This window comes from Phasianus colchicus, chromosome 5 (assembly GCF_987193195.1).
Source record: "Phasianus colchicus chromosome 5, bPhaCol1.hap1.1, whole genome shotgun sequence".
Taxonomy (NCBI): domain Eukaryota; kingdom Metazoa; phylum Chordata; class Aves; order Galliformes; family Phasianidae; genus Phasianus; species Phasianus colchicus.
The window spans coordinates 61,104,360-61,126,818 of record NC_143440.1 but is presented as its reverse complement, the minus strand read 5'-3'; the positions used below and the strand labels follow the sequence as shown (position 1 = coordinate 61,126,818).

The 22,459-nt window shown below is 46.9% G+C and overlaps 1 protein-coding gene and 1 long non-coding RNA gene across 7 annotated transcripts; both read right to left on the bottom strand.

Moving 5' to 3' along the window:
* Nucleotides 1-4: 4 nt before the first annotated feature.
* Nucleotides 5-7,919, bottom strand: LOC149917993 (uncharacterized). 2 transcript variants are annotated; one of them, XR_016467217.1, is made up of 4 exons: nucleotides 7,752-7,919; nucleotides 4,260-4,757; nucleotides 3,249-3,715; nucleotides 5-478 (listed from the first exon to the last, which is right to left on the bottom strand). It is a non-coding gene; the product is annotated as an uncharacterized LOC149917993 (long non-coding RNA). The 2 variants fall into 2 exon arrangements; XR_016467218.1 differs by having other exon boundaries at nucleotides 3,249-3,340.
* A 431-nt stretch (nucleotides 7,920-8,350) lies between these two features.
* On the bottom strand, nucleotides 8,351-22,256 carry LOC149917992 (rho GTPase-activating protein 32-like). Of its 5 annotated transcripts, none has more exons than XM_090141977.1 (19): nucleotides 22,089-22,256; nucleotides 21,397-21,713; nucleotides 20,641-21,298; nucleotides 20,392-20,512; nucleotides 19,656-19,775; nucleotides 17,019-17,096; nucleotides 16,281-16,358; nucleotides 15,474-15,596; nucleotides 15,284-15,361; nucleotides 14,552-14,633; nucleotides 13,702-13,845; nucleotides 13,043-13,145; nucleotides 12,354-12,486; nucleotides 11,753-11,835; nucleotides 11,295-11,402; nucleotides 10,795-10,940; nucleotides 10,093-10,294; nucleotides 9,152-9,297; nucleotides 8,351-8,961 (listed from the first exon to the last, which is right to left on the bottom strand). In XM_090141977.1, the coding sequence occupies exons 5-19, from the start codon at nucleotides 19,662-19,664 to the stop codon at nucleotides 8,534-8,536; spliced, it is 1,941 nt and encodes a 646-aa protein (XP_089998103.1). In that variant the 5' UTR covers nucleotides 19,665-19,775; nucleotides 20,392-20,512; nucleotides 20,641-21,298; nucleotides 21,397-21,713; nucleotides 22,089-22,256; the 3' UTR covers nucleotides 8,351-8,533. The 5 variants fall into 5 exon arrangements, with proteins under 5 accessions (XP_089998103.1, XP_089998104.1, XP_089998102.1 ...); XM_090141978.1 differs by having other exon boundaries at nucleotides 20,392-20,460; nucleotides 21,177-21,292; XM_090141976.1 differs by having other exon boundaries at nucleotides 20,392-20,460; nucleotides 21,177-21,713.
* Between the last annotated feature and the right edge of the window lie 203 nt (nucleotides 22,257-22,459).

Sequence of the window (22,459 nt, the reverse complement as noted above, 5' to 3'; positions counted from 1 at the left end):
CAGTTTCCTTGCAGGAAGAGGATAAAGAAACTCTGCTTTCATGCAGGAGGGGATACTATATACCTTCAGCAGACTCCCACTATTGCTCAAGCCACCTCACTGAACTTTGACAGAAAGTTTCACTGCCTTAGAATGTGAAATTGTATCCATGTGTAGATATTTTAATTGCAGGCACATACCCTGGAAAGGTGGGGGAAGTGGCAGCAGCACTAGATGACTCAGAAATTGAGATTCCACCTGCAAACTGTCAGGGACTAAGTAAAGAAGTAAAATTTTAAGGCAGCAAAGACCAGCAAAATTGTGCAGACTTGACTGAACCAAAGTGAAGATATGTGAACTAGTGTGAACAGAAGTGAAGCCGTGCAAAATTTTACAAAACCATGTGAACTTCATGGAACCTCAGTGAAGACCAGTGATCCTGTAAAGTCTTCAGTGAACCAGGGCGGACTTCTGCAAAGCCCAGTGAAGACCCACAAACCTGTACAAAGATACCATGAATTTGCACAGACAATACAAGTTAACCAAGTGAAAACCCACAAAATTGGGCATCCTTCGGTTTATTTGGGTTTGGAATTCTGGCAATGCAACCCAACTGGATAAGTCCCTTGTAGACTGGTAGTATTTTCTTCACAAATAATGAAATCTGAATCAGTAGGACATTGTTCATGCCCTATTACCTGACTCTTACCTTCTCCTCCCCTGGTTTCTCATTGCCTGAGTACTTCAGGTTCACAAAAGACGAAAATTAAGAAAAAAAGAAAGAAAAGAAAATAAGGGGAAAAGAAAAAGAAAAAAGGGAAAAGGAGAGAGTAAAAAAAAAAAGATGTAGAAAAAGAAATAGAAAAAGAATAATAAGAGGAAATAGAAAAGGAAATAATTAGAATTATAAAAAGAAAAATTATTAGAAAAAAAAAAGAATTAGAACAGGAATAGGAAAAAGACAAAATAATTGGAATTAGGAAAATAAATAGAAAACGAATTGGAAATAAACTAGAAGAAGAATTGGGAAAGGCTGTGGAAAAAACTGGAATTAGGAAAAAAAGAACTGAAATTAGAATTACAAAAAGATAAAGGAAAAGAAAACTAATTAAGGAAAACAATTAAGAATTAGAAAAAGATAAAAAGTAAAAGAATGAAAAAGAATTAGAAAGAGTAAGAAATAGAAAAGAAACAAGAAAAAGGAAAAGAGAATTCTAATTATAAAAATTATTAGAATTAGAAACAGAAAAAGAAAATAATTAGAATTAGAAAATGAAAGAGAAAAATAATTAGAAAAAGAAAAATGAAGAAGAATTAGGATTAGAACTGGAAAAAGAAAAAAATGGAAAAAGAATTGGGAAATGAGAAAAAAAGTAAAAAATATATTAGAAAAAGAATTGGAAAAAGAACTAGAATTAGAAAATGAAAAAAGAGTGAAAAAATAAAAAAACCATTGGAAAACGAGTGAGAAAAAGTCTAGAAAAAGATAAAAATAGAACTATGAAAAATAAAAGAATAAAAAAAAGAAAAGAATTAGAAAAAATAGAATTAGAGAGAAAAACAAGAATATGAAAAAGAAAATGAAAAGAAAAGGAATTGGACAAAAAAGAACAGAGAAAATAAATGGAAAATAAAATAGATGAAGAATTGGAAACAGAACTGGAAATGGAATCAAAACTGAAAAAAGAATTGGAAAATGAAAAAGAAGAGAAAGGAAACAAAAGCACTAGAGCAAGAGAAAGAATATGAAAAGGAATTAGAAAAAGAAAAACCAATGGATAAAGAAAAAGAATTAGAATGATAATTGGAAAAGGAAAAAGAACTGCAAAAACTGAAAATGCAAAAAGAAAAACCTGGAAACAAAAATAATTAGAAAAAGATTGAGAAAAATAAAATGAATTAGAAAAAGGAAAAATATAAAGAAAAAAATATAGAAAAATATCAAGAATTACAATGAGAAGTAGAAAAAGATTTAGAATCAGAAAAAGAAAAGAAACTGATTCAGGAAAAGGACAGAAAAAACGAAAACAAATTTAAAAAAAGAATCAGAAAAGAATTAGAAAATGTAAAAGAAAAAAACTGAAATAGAGAAAATGAAAAGGATGTGGATTGGGGAAAAGATTTGGAATGGGGAAAAGAAAAAGAACTACAATTAGAAAAAGAGTTGGAGTTAGAAAAAAATGAAATAGAAAAAAGAAAAAAAAAGAGTTGGAAAAATAATTAGAGAAAGAAAAAAACAAGGAGTAGAATAAGAATTAGAAAAAGAATTTGAGAAGTCATTAGAAAAGGAAAAAAGAAAATGAAACAAGTATTAGAAAAAAACAAAGTATTATAAAAAGAAAACGAAGAATTAAAGTTAGAATGAGAAGTGGTAAAAGGAAACGAAAAGGAATTGGAAAAAGAAAAACAATGAAAAGAAGGAAATTTAGGAAAAAAAAATAGACAAATAATTAGAATTAGACAAAGAAATAGGAAAAAAATGGAAAATTATCCAGAAAAAGAGAACGCAAGAACTACAATTAGAAAAAGAACTGGGATTCAAAAAAGAAAAAAAGGAAATAGAAAAAGGAAAAAGACTTGCAACAGGAAAAAGAAATAGGAAAAGAATTAGAAAAAAAAATAGAAAAACAAAATAGATTAGAAACAGGAAAGAAAAAACAGATTTAGAAAGAGAAAAAGAGAGATTTAGAAAAAGGAATGGAAAAATAATTGGTAAAGGAAAAAGAAATGGAATGAGAATTGGAATGGGAATTGTAATATGATGAAGAAAAAAATATGGAAAGGAATATGACAAAGAAAAGGAACATAATGAAGAAAAAGAAAGAAAATTGGAAACGGAAACAGAATTGGAAACAGAATTAGCAAAAGAAAGAATTAGAGGAATAGAAAAAGAATTCAAAACAAAAAAGAATTGGAAAAAGACTTGAGAAAATAAATTAGAAAGAAAAATAAAAGGAAGTAGAAAAGGATATAAAAGAATTAGAAAATGAAAAGGAGAAAAAAGAAAAAGGTAAAAAGGAAAAGAAAGGGAAAAAACAAATTAGAAAATTATTCAGAAACAGCAATGAAAAAAATAAAAGGAACTGGAAAAGGAATCAGAGAAAAGGAAAGCATTACAATTAGAAAGCGAATTAGAAAATGAAAATAAATTAGAAAAAGGGGGGGAAATAAAAAAAAAAAAAAACGAAAGAGAACTGGAAAAGAAGAAGTTAACTCTAGAAACCCCAAGTCATACACGGCCCTCACTGGAAGCCTGTTTTGGAGCCTACCTCTTCTTTTTGCATCTCACTTGGTCAAAGCAGAGCAGTCAGCATTTGGGTCGCTGTAGCTCCAATGAGGCACAGATTGACAACATGAAACACTAGAAAAGAGAAACAAGAAACACTGCATAACGACAAGAAATGATATTGAACCCAAAAAGAAAAGAACAAACCCATGTTTGGTAGGAGTGACAGAAGCTGCAGACATCCCATTGGTAATTGGGAGCCTAAGCCAGCTACTGTGGACGTGATGAGTGTTGATCAAGCTAGAGTTGAACTCCATCAGGGTACGTTTGGACTTTGTGAGCCCTAGAAGACAAGGAGAGAGAAGGAACCAGGCGGCGGATGTGAGAGGCAGTGCCAGTGGAGCATCCCTTCAAGGGACACTTCTCCTGTCTCACCCAGGACAGCTTCTCTCCTGTTTTTTTTTCTTCTCAGGGTCTGCATGCTTTGTTTTGTTGGCACACCGCATCTGCCTGGCCAGAGAGAGATATGGAGACCAAGTGGAACACTTGCTTGTAAGTATATGGTGGGGAAGATGGTGTAAAATAAGAACATCTGGTGAACACAAAGTGAGCACAAGGGACAACCAATGCCATGAATATAGGACCTCTACAAGCATGGGAGTGGCCTCAGGGGTCAACATAGCTTGTCGGACAAAATAAGGAGTGCATCTTGGCACCCATCTATGGCTCTGGTTTCCTGCTGTAACCACCAAGAGCCTCAGTACTGTCCTCACACGGCTCAGAGGGCCACAGTTCTCCAATGCCACCTGTTGAACACAAGACAAGATCTTCTAATAAGGATGAAGGAATCACCCCTTCCAAGCATGTGGGCATGTCTAACACTGCAAACCAAAGAGATCAGGAAGGGCAATAGCATCTGGAGTCTCCAGTCCTGGAAGGAGAAAAGAAACGTCCACACGAGATACTAAACAACACGGGTTAGTAAGACTTAGGTGTCATTCTAGAAACCACAAGTCATACACAGCACTCACCCGAAGCCTGTTTTGGAGCTTACCTCTTCTTTTTGCATCTCACTTGGTCAGTGCATAGTAGTCTGTGTTTGGGTCATTGTAGCTCCAATGAGGAGTCAATTAACAGCCTGGAAAACAAAGGAAAGGAAGAGAAACACTCCATAATGGCAAGAAATGATACTGAACCCAAAAAGAAAAGAACAAACCCATGCTATTTGGGAGAGACAGAAGAGCTATTAGTACTGACAAACAACACAAGATGGGAGCAGAAACAACGACATAAAATACTCACGTTATTAGTTCTAATGCAGAAACAACATTCCATTCCTACATAAGTACACAAACACTGTGTAACTGCACAAAATGACCATGACCACTTTTGAGGAGCATGCTGCTCCATGAGAGCTCATGCAGTGGGAGAATGAGGAATGGCTGAATCCAGGTCCATGATCTCTTTTGGTACCATGTGGGGTAGCTTCTGGAGACTGCAGGACTCTGGCATGACAAGCAGCCCACAGGCAGGAACAGGAGAGCGTCAAGATCTGCTAGAAAGAAAGAAAAGGAAATCCCTGAATCTTCTTTCTCCACAAGCATTTGGGATTCTTTCTTCTTTGCAGGAAAAAAAAACCAACTCCATTGTGATTCAGTCCCAGCACAATTATTAGGTATATGGTATGTACCAAAACATTGCATATTGTTAGGACAAAAGCTGTGGCATAGTTAGTGAGAGGATCACAAGTAAAATTAACTAGATGTCACCAAGATTAAAATTCTCTTTGAAATTTGTTTGCATTGTCCCAAATCACCTTTCAAAATTCAGTGGGTAAAGCATTTCTTTTACCTTCCATAACTTAGAGCTAGGGAGACATCATTTGAATTATGGCAAGTGCATCTACAATTAACTGGTGGACTTTTTATATTAGTTCTTTCCCACTGAGATAATACACTAGATAATAACTGCTGATTTGTTCCCAGTGCTGATAGGGAAAACTGCAGGGGTGTAGCAATGCACATAGATCACTTGTTAATCTGACACCCTAGTTTTATTCTTTATCCTGCATCTCTCCAGAGTTGGGGGCAATCAGCCAGCGCTATCCTGGCCCCATTCATTTCCTGAATGCATTTAATCACTGTGTTTAACCATGGTTGAAAGGGTTAAGCCTCTGTTAGAATTAGAATTCAGTCCCATATGCCCAGTACGGCAAATATGGGCATGGCCCCATGAGCAGCCAGTGACTGTGATAAGGTCATCATAAGCAATTACAAAAATTAATCTGAAGAAGATTCCTGTCCAAAACAGTGACTAATGATACCATGGGGATCCCAGAGAAAGGAACAGAGCGAGAAGGGAACATGTGAGGCACAGAAATAGGATCAGCATTCGTTAGCATTTGGAAAACAAGAGAGAACTTCCCGGTTCCAAAGGAACCAAGGTTAGAGGAAGCATAACTGGAAAAGAAAACAAAACAAACATGAAACTTCCTGGTCCCAAGTGAAGCAAAGTTAGAAGGTAGGTGAAATCCAGATAGCTAATTTTGTACATTTCCTTCTGATCATCTTGAGCCTTACTGATGTATTTGTTAAGAGTCTCCCTGAGGGTTAAAGGGACAGGACCAGTGTGGGGCAAATCAATCAACACTAGTTGTCCTGGGGAGTAATCATCCCAATAATCAGCTCTTTGAGTAAGGGACCACAGGGCACAGTGGTTGCCAGTGGTGGTCCCCAGTAACCCTCTGATTCCTTTTCAATCAACAGGATCTGATCTCCCACTGTTAGTGGCACTTTTCACACATACTGATTTCCTAGGTGTGTAACCAAAATCCTTCCTTGATTTGGCTAGTTCTGTAGCAGAATAGGGAGACCTTCTTGATACAAACATCAGAATACCCACTTTCAGTCTCTTCATACGCATGCCCAGTTTCTATCGGAAGGCAGAGAAGGATCACCAGGTTTTCTAATTTGTCTTTGTAATCAATTCCTGCAAGGACTGAATAATTTGGGTTTCTGCCGTGTGCTGTTCATTGTGGATCTCTACGGCAGCAGTAAGAGCAGCTCCTGGAACTGCACAAGTGATTGATTTTCCCTTTTCCTCCACCATACGAGTTTGCTTGTGGAGGGAATCTATATGATCCACAACTCCCTCTAAGTTGGGCCAATTATTCTGTGCCCAATTCATCTCCATGGGGGAGAATTTGGCACCATGCTTTTCTAAGAGCTCAAGGAGCGGATTCCTGCCCTCATTCCTTTTTTTTTTCTTAATTTCCTTTTTTTTTTTTTTAAATGATCATGACTCAAAATGAGGAGCAATCTCTTTGGGGGGCAAACACATACTATCAAAGTCTCAACAATTTACTCCTTACACCCCCAAAGTGTACACACATACTCTCTTCTACCCATAGGACACTTGCTGCTACCACCTGGACACATTCAGGCCAACCTCGAGATACAGGGTCTAGTGCTTTGGACAAATATGCAATAGGCTTTCTCTAAGATATTTATAAGCATAGTTGGAAATAGCCAAATAATTCTCCAGGACAGTATCTCTGATCTTTATATCTATCTTTATTTGTAATGGTGGGCCTCCTGCAAGCAGGAGTGGACACAGGAAACGGCATTACATCTTTTATCCCCTCCTGCCCGACCCTAATCTCTGTCTTCTCTGGCTCTTCATTGGCTGAGTACTGCAGGTTCACACTCTTTCACGACACTTCATTAATCATACCAATACCAAGAAAACACAAATCCTTACCACCCAACCACAAATATCTTAATTGGTCAGTTGCCTTCTAACAACTGCTTTCTTAACAAACAACTGGTCGTAATTTTGGATGTCTGCTTTACAACATAAACATAACCTCTTAACTGCTTCATTACCCCTAGCATTTGTGACTTTTACACTGGGTCATTGTTCGGATCATCCGCCTGTCCTTGCTTAGACATAAGCTTGGAAGGAGGATAGAGGGCAGTATCTTGGAACCTGCCTACGGCATCCTAACGTTCCCACAGAGTGAGACAGTTCTGCTTTGTGTAAAGGCCCCGACTCCTTGAGAGTTTGTTCAATGGACTTCACTTCTGCTGGCCTAATGAACAACCTTACTGTACGTTTCCCAGGTCAGAATACTATACCCACATTGTTTAGAACATTTAAAGTCTGTTGCAGCTTTGGGAGAAAGAATTGGTCACGTAATTCGGTAACTATGTCTCTAAAATATGTTACCTATATGTATATGGTAATCTTACTGTCCACATCAGCTATTTCTAAGGATATGTGACAGCTTAATTCTTTAGATCAATTGCCCTTTTTCAATGTACAGTGTACAAACACCACTTTCACTTTCCACAGCATTTACCAGAACCACAGAACGGCAGGGGGGCTGAAAAGGACCACAACGATCATCCAGCTCCCCAGAACCCCCACACCCCCTCGCAGCCGCCTACAGCCTCAGATCTCGCTAGATCCCCCCCGTCGCCTCCCTGCAGCTTCCTGGAGCCCCGCACAGCCCCTCTCCCCGTCCCGGGACCGTTCTCCCGCACACCTCCGGCACAGCTGTCCTCAGCACTCGCTCCCGTCGCGCCGCGGCTTCCCTCTCGGTGCTGCCCGGACAGCTCCGGCTGCCGCCGCGCTGTCCTGCGGGGCGGCCCAGGCGGCAGGAGCGGCGCTCTGCGAGGAGAGCCGCGCCTCCGGCAGCCGGCTCCCAACGCTCGCTCCCGCGCACAGCGGCTCAGCCAACGGCAGCCGGCAGAGCTACCGCGGACCAAGGAGACCCCGGGGGCGGGGCGGCGCCGCCGCTGCCCAATCAGAGGCAGGGGGCGGGGCAAGGGAGATGCTGCTCAAGGTGAGCTCCTCCTGCCGCAGCGTGATGACGACAGGTCTGCACAGCCAGCTCGTAGGTCGGGAGCCAGGAATGGACACGGCAGGAGGAGAGAGGCGTTAGGGAGCAGCCGAGGCTTCAAAATGCATCAAAAAGCCCTGAAAAGCATCACAAAGCCACAGCCAGGAAGCTCGGGATTATCATGAGCAGCATCCAGGATGCTAAACATCATTTGCTACCATACCAGATGGTAGCTGAGCTCTCGCTGCACACGTCCCAAAGCCAGACAGAACGGGAACAAACCCAGAGCTCTGCTGCGTGCACCCCACAGCCATCGCGTTGCAAGCTGGAGTGCCTTGCTCTTCGTTGCATTCGTCCCAGTCTCTGTGAATGAAGACTCGGAAGGCAGTCAAGGCGTTGATTGAGCACGAGCGTGCTTTTATTATTATGTAAAAGACAGGAGGGCGTGAGAGGCCCAGGGTAAAGATGGGACTCATCCTCTCTTGTCATGGAGAGAGTGGCTCAGAGCTCTCAGTGCTGCTGCCCGGTGCCTGGGGCTGGAGGCCTGATTCTAAGTCCCCCTCCAAGAGGCTCGGCTTCTCCTCAGCGACGCTGACCTGCTCCTGCGTGGAGGTGCTGCTGTCGGGGCACTCGGACTGTGCTTGGGCTGGGCTGCACTGCAAAGGCACTGGGTCACAGTCCAGGCTGGTGACTGTGGTGTCCAGCAGGCTCAGGTCAGCATCTTCAGCACAGCCAGGAGAAATGAGGGCGTGAACTTGGATGAGCTCCTTCTCTCCATCGCTGTTATTATGTGGAAGGCTGTCATCTGAACCACAGTGACTCGTGCTTCCTAAGAGCCCTCCATCGATGGAAGCACACAGCGCACCATCGCTACTTGCCCCGGCTCTTCTGGGTAGACAAGGGCTCAATTCACCTAGGAAGGATACACAGGGGTTAGTGTCAAACTTTCACAAGCTGAATTATGAAAGTGGCTCTTGATCAGGGGTGATCTGAAGATGCTAGGTATAGGTTGGAACGCTAGAAGGAGATACAAGTCCACTTGTATTGCATGAGTTCTATGTCGCTGAAAAGCAAGGCTTTGAAAGCTCGATTCGCACCCTTACCTGCCAGCACCACGACTTCCGTCTCTGAGGGCTCCCTGGGACTGTGCTGCAGTCGGCGTTTGGCCACAGAGGATGGTTTCCGCAGGCTGAAGCAGGAACGCCAACTGCCAGCTGGTGATTCCTTCGTCTTGCTGGGTGGACGTTGTCTGGAGAGAGAAAACAGTTGACTGGTGTGAGTCGTGCGTGGTGCGGGGTGAGGGAAGAGCTGCACTGAGCTCTTGCCAACAGTTGCTTGTTCCTGGCACCGCCTGGTTTCTGCTGAAGCACAACTTAGAAACTCGCTCTCTTTCAAGCAGTTGAGGACGGTTCCACTCCTATAGCTCAGCCCTGAAGTCTTGCTGGCTAAATTCCCCTAAACTGTGTCAAGCAAGATGCAGAGCACGTGAGCAAAGGCTCCGCGGCTGTACAGGACAGCATCTAAGGGATGGCTCTTCTGGAGCCAGCAGGCGTAACTGCTTTCTGAGGAACCGTGCAGCCATAAAGGAAATTCAAAAGCACCTCTGACTCTGACATCAACACCTCGTCAGCCCCATCTCACCGCCAAGTTTAGTTTCTACTGCCAACAGGTCTGACCAACAGCTCTGCTTAGAGGAGAACCGGAACTGGTTTCAGGCATGTGGCCCCGACAGCTGGAAAACCCCAACGTTTCAAGGTAGAGCAACAGCTCAAGCCAGGGTAGACGTCAGCATGGCTTTATACATCTCGTGACTGCGTGCCCAGCAAGGAAGGAATGGCAGCCTCGTGTGGCTAAACCGAATATGTTAGTTGAATCTCAGAGTCCAAAGGGAGCAGAGATTCACTGCAACAATTCACTTCAGGCACCGTTACTTTAATTTATCTTCCACATGTTTTGGCGCAAGAAATAATGGGGGAAAAAAAAAACAACAACACAACCCACCCAAACAATGATGATGGTTGCTGGAAAACAAAGTCCTCTTTACCTTTCAGATGGAAAGTTGATGATTGTGTGGAATTTCCCCTGTACAGCTGTGGGGCCTTCTTCCACTTCTATGTCCCTGCTCTGTGTCACAACGGAAGAGCTGCTGTGGCCTCGCCTATGAGCCTGTGCCTCCTCCAGGGTGAGCAGCTTTGTGGCAGGAGAAGACACCCACGCAGACTTGGGCCCTGAGAGAGAACCGTGCCCTGTAAGGGAAAGCCACAGGTAAGAGCGAGGATCACAAAGCAGCACCACAGCCATCACAGTTCTGGGGGAGATGCTATAGTTTTCTCAGACCTGCTTATCCGAGCCACTAGAAGAAGAGGAGGTCAGAATAAGCACGTGGTCAGATGTATGTTTAAGGCAAAGGACAAAGTCATAATTAATAAGAGCAGCTCACTGTATCGAAACGGGCAAAGAAAAACCCTAGAAAGCAGGGGCAGGGAACTCAGAAAGCTTCACTGCCACACTTTCATCAAGCTTCACCTGCATGCAAAACATCGTAACGACAGTGATGGTTTTTTTCTCATTGTAAAGTTTGGACTTGGACATTCTCAGCATCCAGCAACAGGATGCCAGATTCTACTCTAAGCCCAGAAGTCTGCTGTCCCCACGATAGAAAAAGTGTATTTCAAAGATCTTGGAGAAGGCCTGGATTTGATCAAGGTGTCTGATCAAGATAAAGCTCATGGAGGAAGACACTCACCTGCTCCATCTGCCATGTCTGATCCGGATTTGGAGCAGAAGAGGACATCTGCGTGGTTGATGATGAATTTCACCACAGCCGACTGTGTCTGCAGTTCCATGCAGGCAGCTCTTCCGCTGGCGCAGGCAGACTCGTTCTGCTGTGATCTGTAGAAAAGGCAGATTTTAGAAGTCATTTCTCCAAGATCCAAGTTTCCCCAAGTCTGGATTGTTGCAGCCAAAAGCTGTCAAATTGGGCTCCGGAGGCTTCCGCGGTGATGCCGCTGAAGAAATTCTCCTGGCTGATCAAGGACACACCAGTCCCATCTAAACAAGAGGGCAGAAATTGTCATCTAGAAATTGTGCCCGTGCGGTTGGAGAACAGCCCAGGCTCTTGCTCTGCCGTCATCCACTTACTACAGTGTACAGGAGAAGAGCACATTCGATGGAGAAAAAGGTAGACTGCATTTTTTTCTGGAGAACAGATCTAAGCGGTGTGTTGAAATGGAGAAAGAAGTTTACCTTAAGAGGTTTGGAGCCCACACAATCGCTAAGTTCTTAGCGTGCATGTTTGTCACGGAGCAGTTCCCAGCTAGACGAGCCAAGTGTCTCATCAGGTACTCCAGTGTCCTGGAAAAACAGAGAGGCAAACGTTCAGCACCAATGAGCACGCCGTGCTGCAGTTCACAAAGCAAGCCTCAATGCATGTTTTTGCTACTGTCACTGAAGATGAAGTAGATCCAACTTGACTAAGTGCCACGCTGCGGCACCAAGCCCCAGCACAGCACAGCCGCAGCCACCAGCTGCACCAACTGTGCCCCCGTGCCCAGGAACCGACCCAATAAATTAACCCCGTGTAGCCTTAAACTGCTTCAACATACGCAGGCATCATGTTGCCAGCATGAGACAAGCCTGGAATCACACCACTGCCCTCTGAAGTGCAGCATGGCTGAGCTCAACAGAGTGAGGGCAGCACTGACCTGTAGTGAGGAGCGGGCAGCTGCTGGATGACGTCCTGCATTCTGACCAGCTGCTCCTCATCTGTAGCGGCACCAACAGCCTCCTGGAATAGTGCAGAAAGGGACTGAGACACAAATCAGGCTAGATACCTGCCACAGGGTCGGGAACTATGGGGACAGCGTGCAGTTGGTCTGCGCCGAGACAGATTTTACGCCTTCCAGGAGGCATCTGGGGAACATAGCGGCACGCAGCTGGTGCCATCAAGGCCAAGGAGTCCAAGCAGCGGTCCGGTTTACAGCCTGATTGCACAGCTCAGCTCCTCAAGCTTCAAGTGCACTTTGCTATCAAATCTCACTCCCATTCTATAAATACTTGGGGAATAGAAAAACAAAACAAAAGAAAAAACAAAAAACATGAATTCTCGCAAGCTTTGCGAATATGGAAATAACCGCCTCCTGGGACCACCGAAAATGGCATCCACATGATGCATGATGTGGCAAAGACATATGAGTAAACCCCACGGGGCTAACAGAAAAAGGGCCTCAGAGCTGGGGCACTGCTGCAGCCATCTCCCAAGAGGCCCAAGGAAGAGGTAAAGGAAAGACATTGCCTTGTGCTTACCGAGAACTTGTCATACAGCTGGTCGGTCAGCAGAGGGTTCGGGAGCTCCCTGAAGTACATTTTGCAGACGGAGCTCACGCTGTGAGTGTCACGGACAGTTAGCTCAGGAATCTGCTCAGACTCAAATTCTTGGCTGGAGAGAAGGGCACAAAAACGGGCGGGGGGGTTGAGAAAGAGGAAAACAAGTCAAAAGCCACACCAAATATAATCAAGCATTGGAAGGGCTTCCCGATTAACAGGAGAAAATGAACACTCAGTCACCAGCACCACACGAGCCATGCTGGATGAGATGTTTCCAAAAGGAGACCTTTTCGTTTTGCTAAGGCATTTCCCGTGACTCTGACAACTGGCTGCCTAGCCTACAATCCTAAGCCAGGAGCCCAGAGCAGCAAGGAGGAGTGTGGGCTGCTCCAAAGGGCTCTGCAAACAGGAGGAAACGGGAATGAGAGCTGGCAGCGGTGACACCGCAGTCCCCCACAGCCTTCCAGTGCTCTGAAGGACAGAAGGAGAACTTCCTGCTCCAGCAAGTCTGCTGAACGCCCCATGTTCCTATCAAACAGTGACAAGCCTGGCGCACCACCGCTGAGCGCACGCTGCCTGCACAGAGCTGCCCCACGGCACAGGCCTCTCAGCACCCACAACAGGGCACGCGCCCCTACTGACCGCTGTGTCAGTCGCAGCACTCTTACCGCAGTCTCTGGATGTTGGACGCGACGCCGGACAGCCGGTATATCCCTTGCACTACGCCGTGCTGCTCAATGAACTCGGCGCAGCTCTGGAGGACCTGGGGGACTAAAGAACACGTGCCAGCGGTTACTTGAGCTCCTCATTCAAGTCCTGGTTCAGGCTGTGCTCCTGTCAAATCTCATCCACTAAGCCCAGCCAGGCTACTGCTTAGTTCTTCCTTACAGAAGAAAGCTGTCCAAGACGAGGAAACTGGACAGACGTGTTCCTTGCTTTCAAGAAATGTCAGGACCTAGGAATCAGCCTAGAGAAAGTAATTCTGGGGAAGCCGGAGACACTGCAAGTCTCACCACAGCTCCATGGGAATGAAAGGAGGTGGGAAATCTCATGTCCAGGAGAGCTGGGAAACTGATGCAGGACACTCTCCTTGGCCAAAAGGCTTCCTTTCTTTTCAGGCTAGCGTGGGATTGGCTTACAGGCTTTGGTTTAAGCAAATACAAACGTGCTTGTCTCTTAAGAGCATTAGCCTCAGTTTATCTTTCAGCCATCAACTTCCATTACACATTTCTCCACCGGTACCAACCTGCCCCTTTGCTAGATATGACCTCCCTTTCATCTTTAGATGCCCAACAGAGGAAGATCTCAGGAACAGGCTGTCCCTTACCATCGCAACCAGAGTGGAGAAGATGCTCTCCCAGGTCACAGCCAAACACCTTTTTCTTCTCCACCTCCCGCTCTTTCGGTTTCTTTGGGCGGGCCTTCACCAAGGAACGAAGGAAGGTGACGAGCTTGCCGCGTTTCTTTGGCACTGCACGACAACAGGAAGAAACCAGTTCATTTCAGGTTTGGCTCAGTTGGATGAGGCTGAGCATAACACATTCTACAGAGCACGTCAAAACGGGAAGAACGTTACCAAGTACATACAAAAACGGATTTTCTCCCATCCCTGCAGGAGGAGCCAAAGGCCAGGTTGGATGGGGCCCTGGGCAGTGGGGTCTAGTCTCGCATTAGATGTGGAGGTTGGTTGGCAGCCCAGCCTGAGGCAGGGGGATTGGAACTTGATGATCCTTGAGCTCCCTTCCATCCCAAGCCATACTAGGAGGATTCTATGATTTCCCCAAGTCCACTCATAAACACGGGAGGATCGGGCCAAATCTCTGCGCGTTCCGATGGAGTTTAATGCACTCCTCTTGCTTGGCTTGCTCAACTTGGGGATTAAGGATCCTCCTGAAAAGCCACGTTCTGATCAAGCGTATCACTAACACAACCAGGCCTCTAGCTGTCCACCAGGGACACTGGCTGTTCTCAACCTCATACTGACTCGCAGGAGAACTGCCTTTGCCCTCCCTCATTCTCATTGCCTACAAAACACCAGCCATATGCCCCGTGATATGCCTGAAGGATCATCAGCACAGACTATAACACGGGATGGATAAAGGAGGTATTAAACACAGAACACACCCAAAATGAAACGCCATTTTGCTTCCCTGCACCATCAAATGCAACATCCGTACCTGGCTTTGGCACTGAACTGAGGAGAGACTCCGGAATTTTTCCATTGATGAGCTCCACGCACTCACTTGGGAAAAATCCAACCTGTAACAAGAAAAAAAAGAGAGGTGTAATACTGAAGGCAGCATTTCTCAGGCCTGAACTGTTCAACCAAAAGCCACCTAACATTTTACTTGGAACGTGCTTGCCTGACACTCCGTAAGACTATCCAACAAAAAGTGGCCTGCATAAAAGTAATAATTATTCAACATTTGCAGCCAAAAGACCTACAAAACAAATAATTGCTTCTGTAGAAGATGTAGAAGAAGAAAGTTCTTGCTGACTGAGATGCAGCTCCGATCCCCAGCTCTGAGCTACCCAGCGTTCTGCAGCCAGCAGCAGCAACAAGCACGCGAAGGGTCTGTTACCCTACCTTGGCTGACAGGCAGTAACTTCCTAAAAGACACTAACTTCACGTTCTGCATGGGTGCAAGCAAAATACTCTGAGACACTGAAACACTGTCTTAGCTGCTGTATTTCCAAAGGTGGGGTTCAGTGGCCATGACCTGATGCATATTGTGAAGGCTCTTGCTTCTAAGTGAATTGAGGAGACAGTTTCCTACAAAGACCATCTCTGACACCGACACAGGGAAAATGTTTACATCCATGAGCCATCCTGTGCAGGCAGCACAGCTCTTAGCCGAGATTCCCGACCTGACCGAAGTTGCGCTCTCAAGTCCGAAGCTTGTGCCTACCTGAAAACCATGCTTGCCTCTCCACCAGGGGGTCAGCTCCTTTGGTGGCATATCAGTAACGCACACGATGTCTCCCACCTGCAAAAGACTGCAACCTCACCAAACATTCTGAAGGTGTCTGAGAATATTCCTGATGCGTTCACTTATACTCTCCTGTACATGACAACTAGGAATGCCCTTAACTGCTTACCTCAAAGGAGAGTTCATCCGGTGCCTGGGCAACGTATCTCTTAAGAACATGGGCAGCAGCAACAGCTGGAATATTTACAGGTGACTCCTCGTGGATCAGCTGGGGCTTCCCATTGTTCTCAGTCTGAAACAGAGAGCACAGGCCATGGTGAGGAGCTGAGGACAAACGAGGACAATTTCAGAGCAAGGAGCACATCTGCAGAGAAAGATCCTTATCGTGAGTGCTTAACAAGAAACTGCAAGTCTAATAACAGCTGTTTCTCTTCCCGACGTGCAGCAGTATCACCAGGCAATGCAAAGATGCGTCTCTCTCTACCCAGACTAAGAGGACAAACACCCCAACCGGGAGGACTCCTGGAGTTTTATAAACTTGCCACGCTTGCACTACTGTCTTGCCAAAGAGGAGCGTAAGAGTCTGCTTGCTTCCTGTAACCTATTGCTTGGAGACCTCAGCCATGGACTGGACACAGGAGCTGGTCCACTGACCCAATCCTTGGCTCACTACAAGTGCCTGCTTCCCTTAACTTACTGAATATGAGAACTTGGTCTTTGGGTGACAAAATCCAAGCAGGATGGGGAAAATGCTTCTGCATGTTTATAACGCTCGATCTGATTCTGTCGGTACTATAACGTCCACGGCCATCTAGATGCTCGTAGCAAGGACATGAAGCTTTTCAGGCAGCTTTTCAGTGACACCGATAGAGCTGGAAGGATTCTCTCTCTCTTGAAAAGCAGGAGAGCTCATCTGCAGCTCACTCTGCCGGCTCAAGTCAGCAGAACAAAGACCAATCAGAGCTTCATACTCTACCTCCATTTGTGCCAGGTCAGGCCCACAGCTGATCTCGCTGCACGCGATGCCCATCACAGCAGGCACGACAAGCTGGAACTGAAAAGAAACACACTTCTATTTTCTCTGTTCACACACCACGGTATGGAGAGACTTCTTCAGAACTACCCTCAGTTACCCACTGGCATAGGCAGGTGTTCTAGAAACAACCACTTTGTTCAGTCAATTCAAACGAGACAGCCTATTACGCAGCAGTTTACCAAGTCGCTATCCCTCTGCTAGAAGATGGGGACTCCAGCACAAAGCAGCAGATACGCTTGCTCAGAGCACTCCGACAGCACAGTAGCAGGGCAGTGAGAGGAGTCACTGCTGGGGGTGGATCTGCTCCCCAGCGCCCGGCTCCCACCAGTTCACCTCCAGCGCCAGCTGCAACCTTGCACATGGATTTCCTCTGCTTGCATCTCTGCTGTGCTCCCCACAGCTGTCGTGCGCACACGCAGCCAAAGCACGCATGCTCATGGTCATGTTGTGCAGCCCTGCACAAACTGGGACTAGGACTCCTTGCCTAAGGGATTGGTTTCCTAAAGACTAGCCGGTCACAGCATCACAGACAGCATCCTTCTGAGGGCTGAGCTGGAGGGAAAGTGGAATAACTCTATACATGACCGGTGTCCCGTCAAGGCTGGATGAGGCTGTGTTACTAAACACGGTGCGACGCAGGCTGCAAAACCACGTGGGGGGACAACGCGTGGCACATACCAGGCAAGAGATCAGAACAAGTTCCTTGAAGCCGCAGCCGTTTCTTGTCACTTTGCTCTGTTCTTCCGCGAGCAAAAGCTGCATCAAAGGAGAAGGCAGAGGGCGGGGAGAGGAGAGAGAAAGAGCTGATCAGTGAGCTTGCATAATTTAACAAAGACGACAAGGGAAAAGCCCTAAGACAAATGCCACCTCTATGCTTTGGAATGTAGCTACTGAGTGAAAATTATGTCTGATGGTCAAAGAGTAAGCAGCATGATACTACCAGCTCCGCCAGCCAGCAGCTTTCAACACCTCACTGTCCACCCGTCTATCTCACACTGTCTCAGCTTACCTACAAGATGCTGCACAAGACGGTGTGAAAACGAAGGTACTCAGTCGATGCACAAGTGCAACAAGCAAGCTGCTCAGTCAGAGCTCAAGCGCTCCAATGAAGGGACGCAGCAGGCACTGCTCCTCCCCTCATTCTAGCTGCTTATGACATCACTAAGGGCCACCAGGCTGCTCCACCATGACAGACAAGGTGGGGAAGCAAGACCACGTCACAAGACCAGAAGATTCCAACACTCCAACATTCTAGAATCAGAGGGCGGTTGGAATTCTACCTCAGCCAAATCCTGGAGAAGCTGGCACGGGGTCGTCATGACCAAAGCGCAGGACCCGGCGCTTGCTCTTGTTGAGCCTCGTACAACCGGCCTCAGGCTATCCTTCTGCAGGGTCTTCCTACCCTCGGGCAGATGGACACTTCCTCCCAGCAGCATACCTTGCAGTGCAGGGCCTACATAAAATCCACACTAGAGTCCTTTGTTTCATTCAAGAGCACGTTACAGCACATATCTATTTCACTGTAAGGAAATCAAGGAAGAGACGGGAGAAACACAGAACTGCTACGAGACTGCTATATACATTTCTTTCCCAAGTGGATTTTTGCCTTTTTGCTTCCAGGATGACCTCATTTTGTTCTCCCCTTCTTGTGGGGAAGCTGCCTCCAGTTCCTGAGGTTCAGGAGACAGCATGAAACACGACACTAAGACAAACGCTTGTCGTGGGCGAGGGGTGGCTGTGCTTTGCCAGGCATACGGCGGGGCAGTAAGTGCCACACGGCAGCCCCAAGCCAAGCCCTGCATTCAGTCACTGTGGCCACAGCTGGTGCATTGCTGCCAGAACGTATCCGAGGATACAGGTGGACGCAGGCACTCCTGCTCCTTCTGCAAAGCCATCCTCTGCAGAGCCCATTAGGTGCTGCTCAGTGCTATGCCAACCAGGCTCCCGTTTACTGCAGCCCTGGGATAAACACGCGTGTACTCTTCTGTGCAGCAGTGAGCTCCAGGGATGAAGGCTTACCAGAGGGTAAGCCAACAGAATCTACTGCTGACTCCATCAGCACCTTCTTCTACCAACCATGGGCAAACACTGTGAGACAGAACACAAGGAGGGAAAAGCACTTCTGCTCACACGCCTGCAATGGAATTCAAAACAGCTATTGCAAGAAGAGCTCGTAGGGTAAACCTAGCCTCAGAGACACAAATGCACCAGGTTCCAGGAAATAGCATGGCACATTGTTGATGAAACGCTGCTTCGTTGCTCGGAGAGCACGCAGCATGCTGCTTTGACAGGCACAGCAGTGCTGCGACGTCCAAGCTGGGCACCAAAACCTCCCCAGCATCCCTGGCCAACGCTGCCAGGGAAATGCAACACCTGCATCCCTATCTGGCTTACGGCACACACACTGGGGGGCTGCCTTAGTCTCAGGTGGGAGGGATTTTTCTTCAGAGTATCTGGTATGATGCTATGTTTGGGTTCTAGGAGAAAAATCACACTGATAACACCCTGATCTTTATAGTTTCTGACAAGCAAAGTTGCACAGAGCCAAGGCCATTCTCAGCAAAGCTCTCAACAAGGAGCTGGGAGGGAACCGAATTAAGACAGCTAACGTAAACTGGCCAAAGGGATATTCCATACTATACGGCATCAAGTGGAAGGAGTTTTGAAGGGGATGAGAGTACATCTCACTCTCTTTTATTGCTTGGCGGCTAACTGGACAGTGGTTGGCGGGTGGTGAGCCATTGCTTGTACATCACTTGCAATACATTCATATATATATTCAGAACTACTTTTATCTCAAAAACATGAGTTTTACTTCTCTTTTTCCACCCAACACTCTCCCCCATCCCACGGGGAACAGGGGAGTGTGTGGTGCTGAGCCACCCACCGGCTTCAACCTCAACAGGGCCGCGGGGCAATGGGAGCAAGCACAGAAATAAAACACAGAAACTCGCTGTTCCTTGGGCTCGTGGCTGCCACAAAGCTCGTGTTTTAGGGACGCAGAGAACTGTATCTCCAGCTATTGTGTGTCTCGTTAACCACAAGCTCAGCTATGAGCTGTCACCACAAGCAAAAGATAAACGTAAACAGAGGCCCTTATCCACACGTGCCAATCTGGGTGCGAGGAATAAAAGCCCATTGGGCCATGGGCAAAGCAGGGAGCACATAGGCAGGAAACAGGAAGGAGTTGAACTCCAGCTCTCCTACACAAAAGAAAGGGAGAGCTGAGCCAGCACCACGGGAGGAGTTATGACACAGCTTCAGAGCTTACAGAGCCCTGAGATTTCCAAAGGACGGTGCCAGAGTAACTCTCACCATTCCCATGCAGGGGTCTTCCCAGACGCTTCAGCTGCTGACTTCCACTTCCTCTGTCATGTGTAGAAAGTCCAGGTGACAAATGCTCATTTCGTCTGGGTAACGCTTCCATGGTCATGACTGAAAAAAAAAAAAGAAAAAAATAGCATGCAACCCCATAAAATTTACCTCTCTGCTCTTTCTGTCAGCACGACATCTAAGATGAGCATTACACGTCCCTGCTACTGACTGAAAATTCATCCAAGCCTATGTTCCACACAGCTTCATCTCAGTGCCAAAAAGAAACACGTAAACAGATGTTCAGAAGTTTTTTTGTGCAGATAAAAGTGCGGGGTGCATATGTATTCTCTTCTGTAATAAATATTGGTTTAGAATCCAAAGGTAACTTTTCAAGAAGCAGTATGAAAGAAAGGTCAATCAAAAGGAAATACGTGATTTTCATCTATTTTCATCTAAAAAATCCTTGCTAAATCTCTTCCCATCAAAAAGGAAGCATGCTGGGCATTCTTAGCAGCAGCTCAGAGAACATCTTGCACCACAAAATGCGGCGCATGCTTTTTGCTCACAGGCCCCTCATGTCTCTAATTTGTGTCAGATTCACTCAAAATGACCACGTGGACCAGAACAGCCATTTGGTTCTGCTGAGGTAGGAACCCACTGCTGGGATGTCCCACAGTCCCGTTCCCCGCTACTTCCAGCCCTGGGGGGAAAAGGAAGAGCAACTGACTTCACCTACCCAGACTTCTGCACGGCCTCCAATATGGTCTCACATCACACGGAGAAGCATGGTGGAGAGCTCTGGTGGCTGAAGAAATCAAGGTTGCCTCTAAGATCTTGCTTTAAAACAACATGACTTACTGCCCACGAGACATGAAAGACGAGGTTAAGGTTAAAAAGCCTCCAATCCCCATGGATGTGGCTGTCTGATAAAGACTACAGCTGTCTGCTTTCCAGCAGGGTGATGCTCACCCAGCAAAGCACTCACCAGCACATGTCTTTCATAGAAACATAGAATTAGCAAGCTTGGAAAAGATCTCCAAGATCATCCGGTCCAACCATCCACCTTCCACCAACATTTCCCACTAAGCCACGCCCCTCACGACAACATCTAATGTTTCTTGAACACCTGCAGGGATGGTAACTCTATCACCTGTCTGGGCAGCCCGTTCCAGCGTCTGACCACTCCTGTGGAGAAGTTTTTCTTAACATCCAACCTCAATCTTCCCTCACGCAACTTCAGGCCACTCCCTCCAGTCCTATTACTACTTACACGGGAGAGGAGGACGACCCCCACCTCGACATAACCTCTCTTCAGCTAGTTGTAGAGAGTGAGGAGGTCTTCCCTGCGCCTCCTCTTCTCCAGACTAAATGATCCCAGTTCCCTCAGCCGCTCCCCATAAGACTTGTGCTCTAGATGCCCCGCAGCTTCACTGCTCTTCTCTGGACACCTTTCAGGTTTTCATTGTCCTTCCTGTAGTGAGGCACCCAGAACTGAACACAGTACTCAAGGTGAGGACTCACCAGTGCTGAGCACAGGAGGATGATCGCTTCCCTGCTCCTGCTGGCTCCAGTTCTTTGCATTGCATTTCCAATCTAAACCGTTCCTTCTGCGGTAGCACTTGCATCCTCACTTAGGGCTGGAGCTCAAGAGGTCAACACAACAGAAAGAACACAACGTGCAACTGGAAGACATGACTCAAAGCTCACAAGAGTCAACTCTCTGACCTTGGGCACAACTCACCAACCAAGAGCCAGGCCTTGCCAACTTGGCTAATCTGAGCACGCGGGAGGGGGCCGCACATCTGACCACAAGCGTCCACTTCCATTGCAGCTCCATTTAGAGAAGAAAACCAGCTAACAAGCGTGAATGAATTCACTCACAAGCAGCACAATAAGTCTGTTCTTCGTTAAAAAAAACACATGGATTCCTAATCCAAAAAGAGAACGGCAAGAGTTAATACCGATGGAAGAGGTTCCTGGTCCTAAGCCTCATCCTCTTACCCCAACTTTCCTTGCCTCGTACTCTTCCCCAACTCCTGGACTCAAAGTCTGTTGCAGCTTTGGGAGAAAGAATTGGTCACGTAATTCGGTAACTATGTCTCTAAAATATGTTACCTATATGCATATGGTAATCTTACTGTCCACGTCAGCTATTTCTAAGGACGTGCTACAGCTCACTTCTTTAGATCAACTGCCCCTTTCAATATCCAATGCAGAAACACCACTTTCACTTTCCACAGCATTTACCAGAACCACAGAACGGCAGGGGGGCTGAAAAGGACCACAACGATCATCCAGCTCCCCAGAACCCCCACACTCCCTCGCAGCCGCCTACAGCCTCAGATCTCTCTAGATCCCCCCCGTCGCCTCCCTGCAGCTTCCTGGAGCCCCGCACAGCCCCTCTCCCCGTCCCGGGACCGTTCTCCCGCACACCTCCGGCACAGCTGTCCTCAGCACTCGCTCCCGTCGCGCCGCGGCTTCCCTCTCGGTGCTGCCCGGACAGCTCCGGCTGCCGCCGCGCTGTCCTGCGGGGCGGCCCAGGCGGCAGGAGCGGCGCTCTGCGAGGAGAGCCGCGCCTCCGGCAGCCGGCTCCCAACGCTCGCTCCCGCGCACAGCGGCTCAGCCAACGGCAGCCGGCAGAGCTACCGCGGACCAAGGAGACCCCGGGGGCGGGGCGGCGCCGCCGCTGCCCAATCAGAGGCAGGGGGCGGGGCAAGGGAGATGCTGCTCAAGGTGAGCTCCTCCTGCCGCAGCGTGATGACGACAGGTCTGCACAGCCAGCTCGTAGGTCGGGAGCCAGGAAT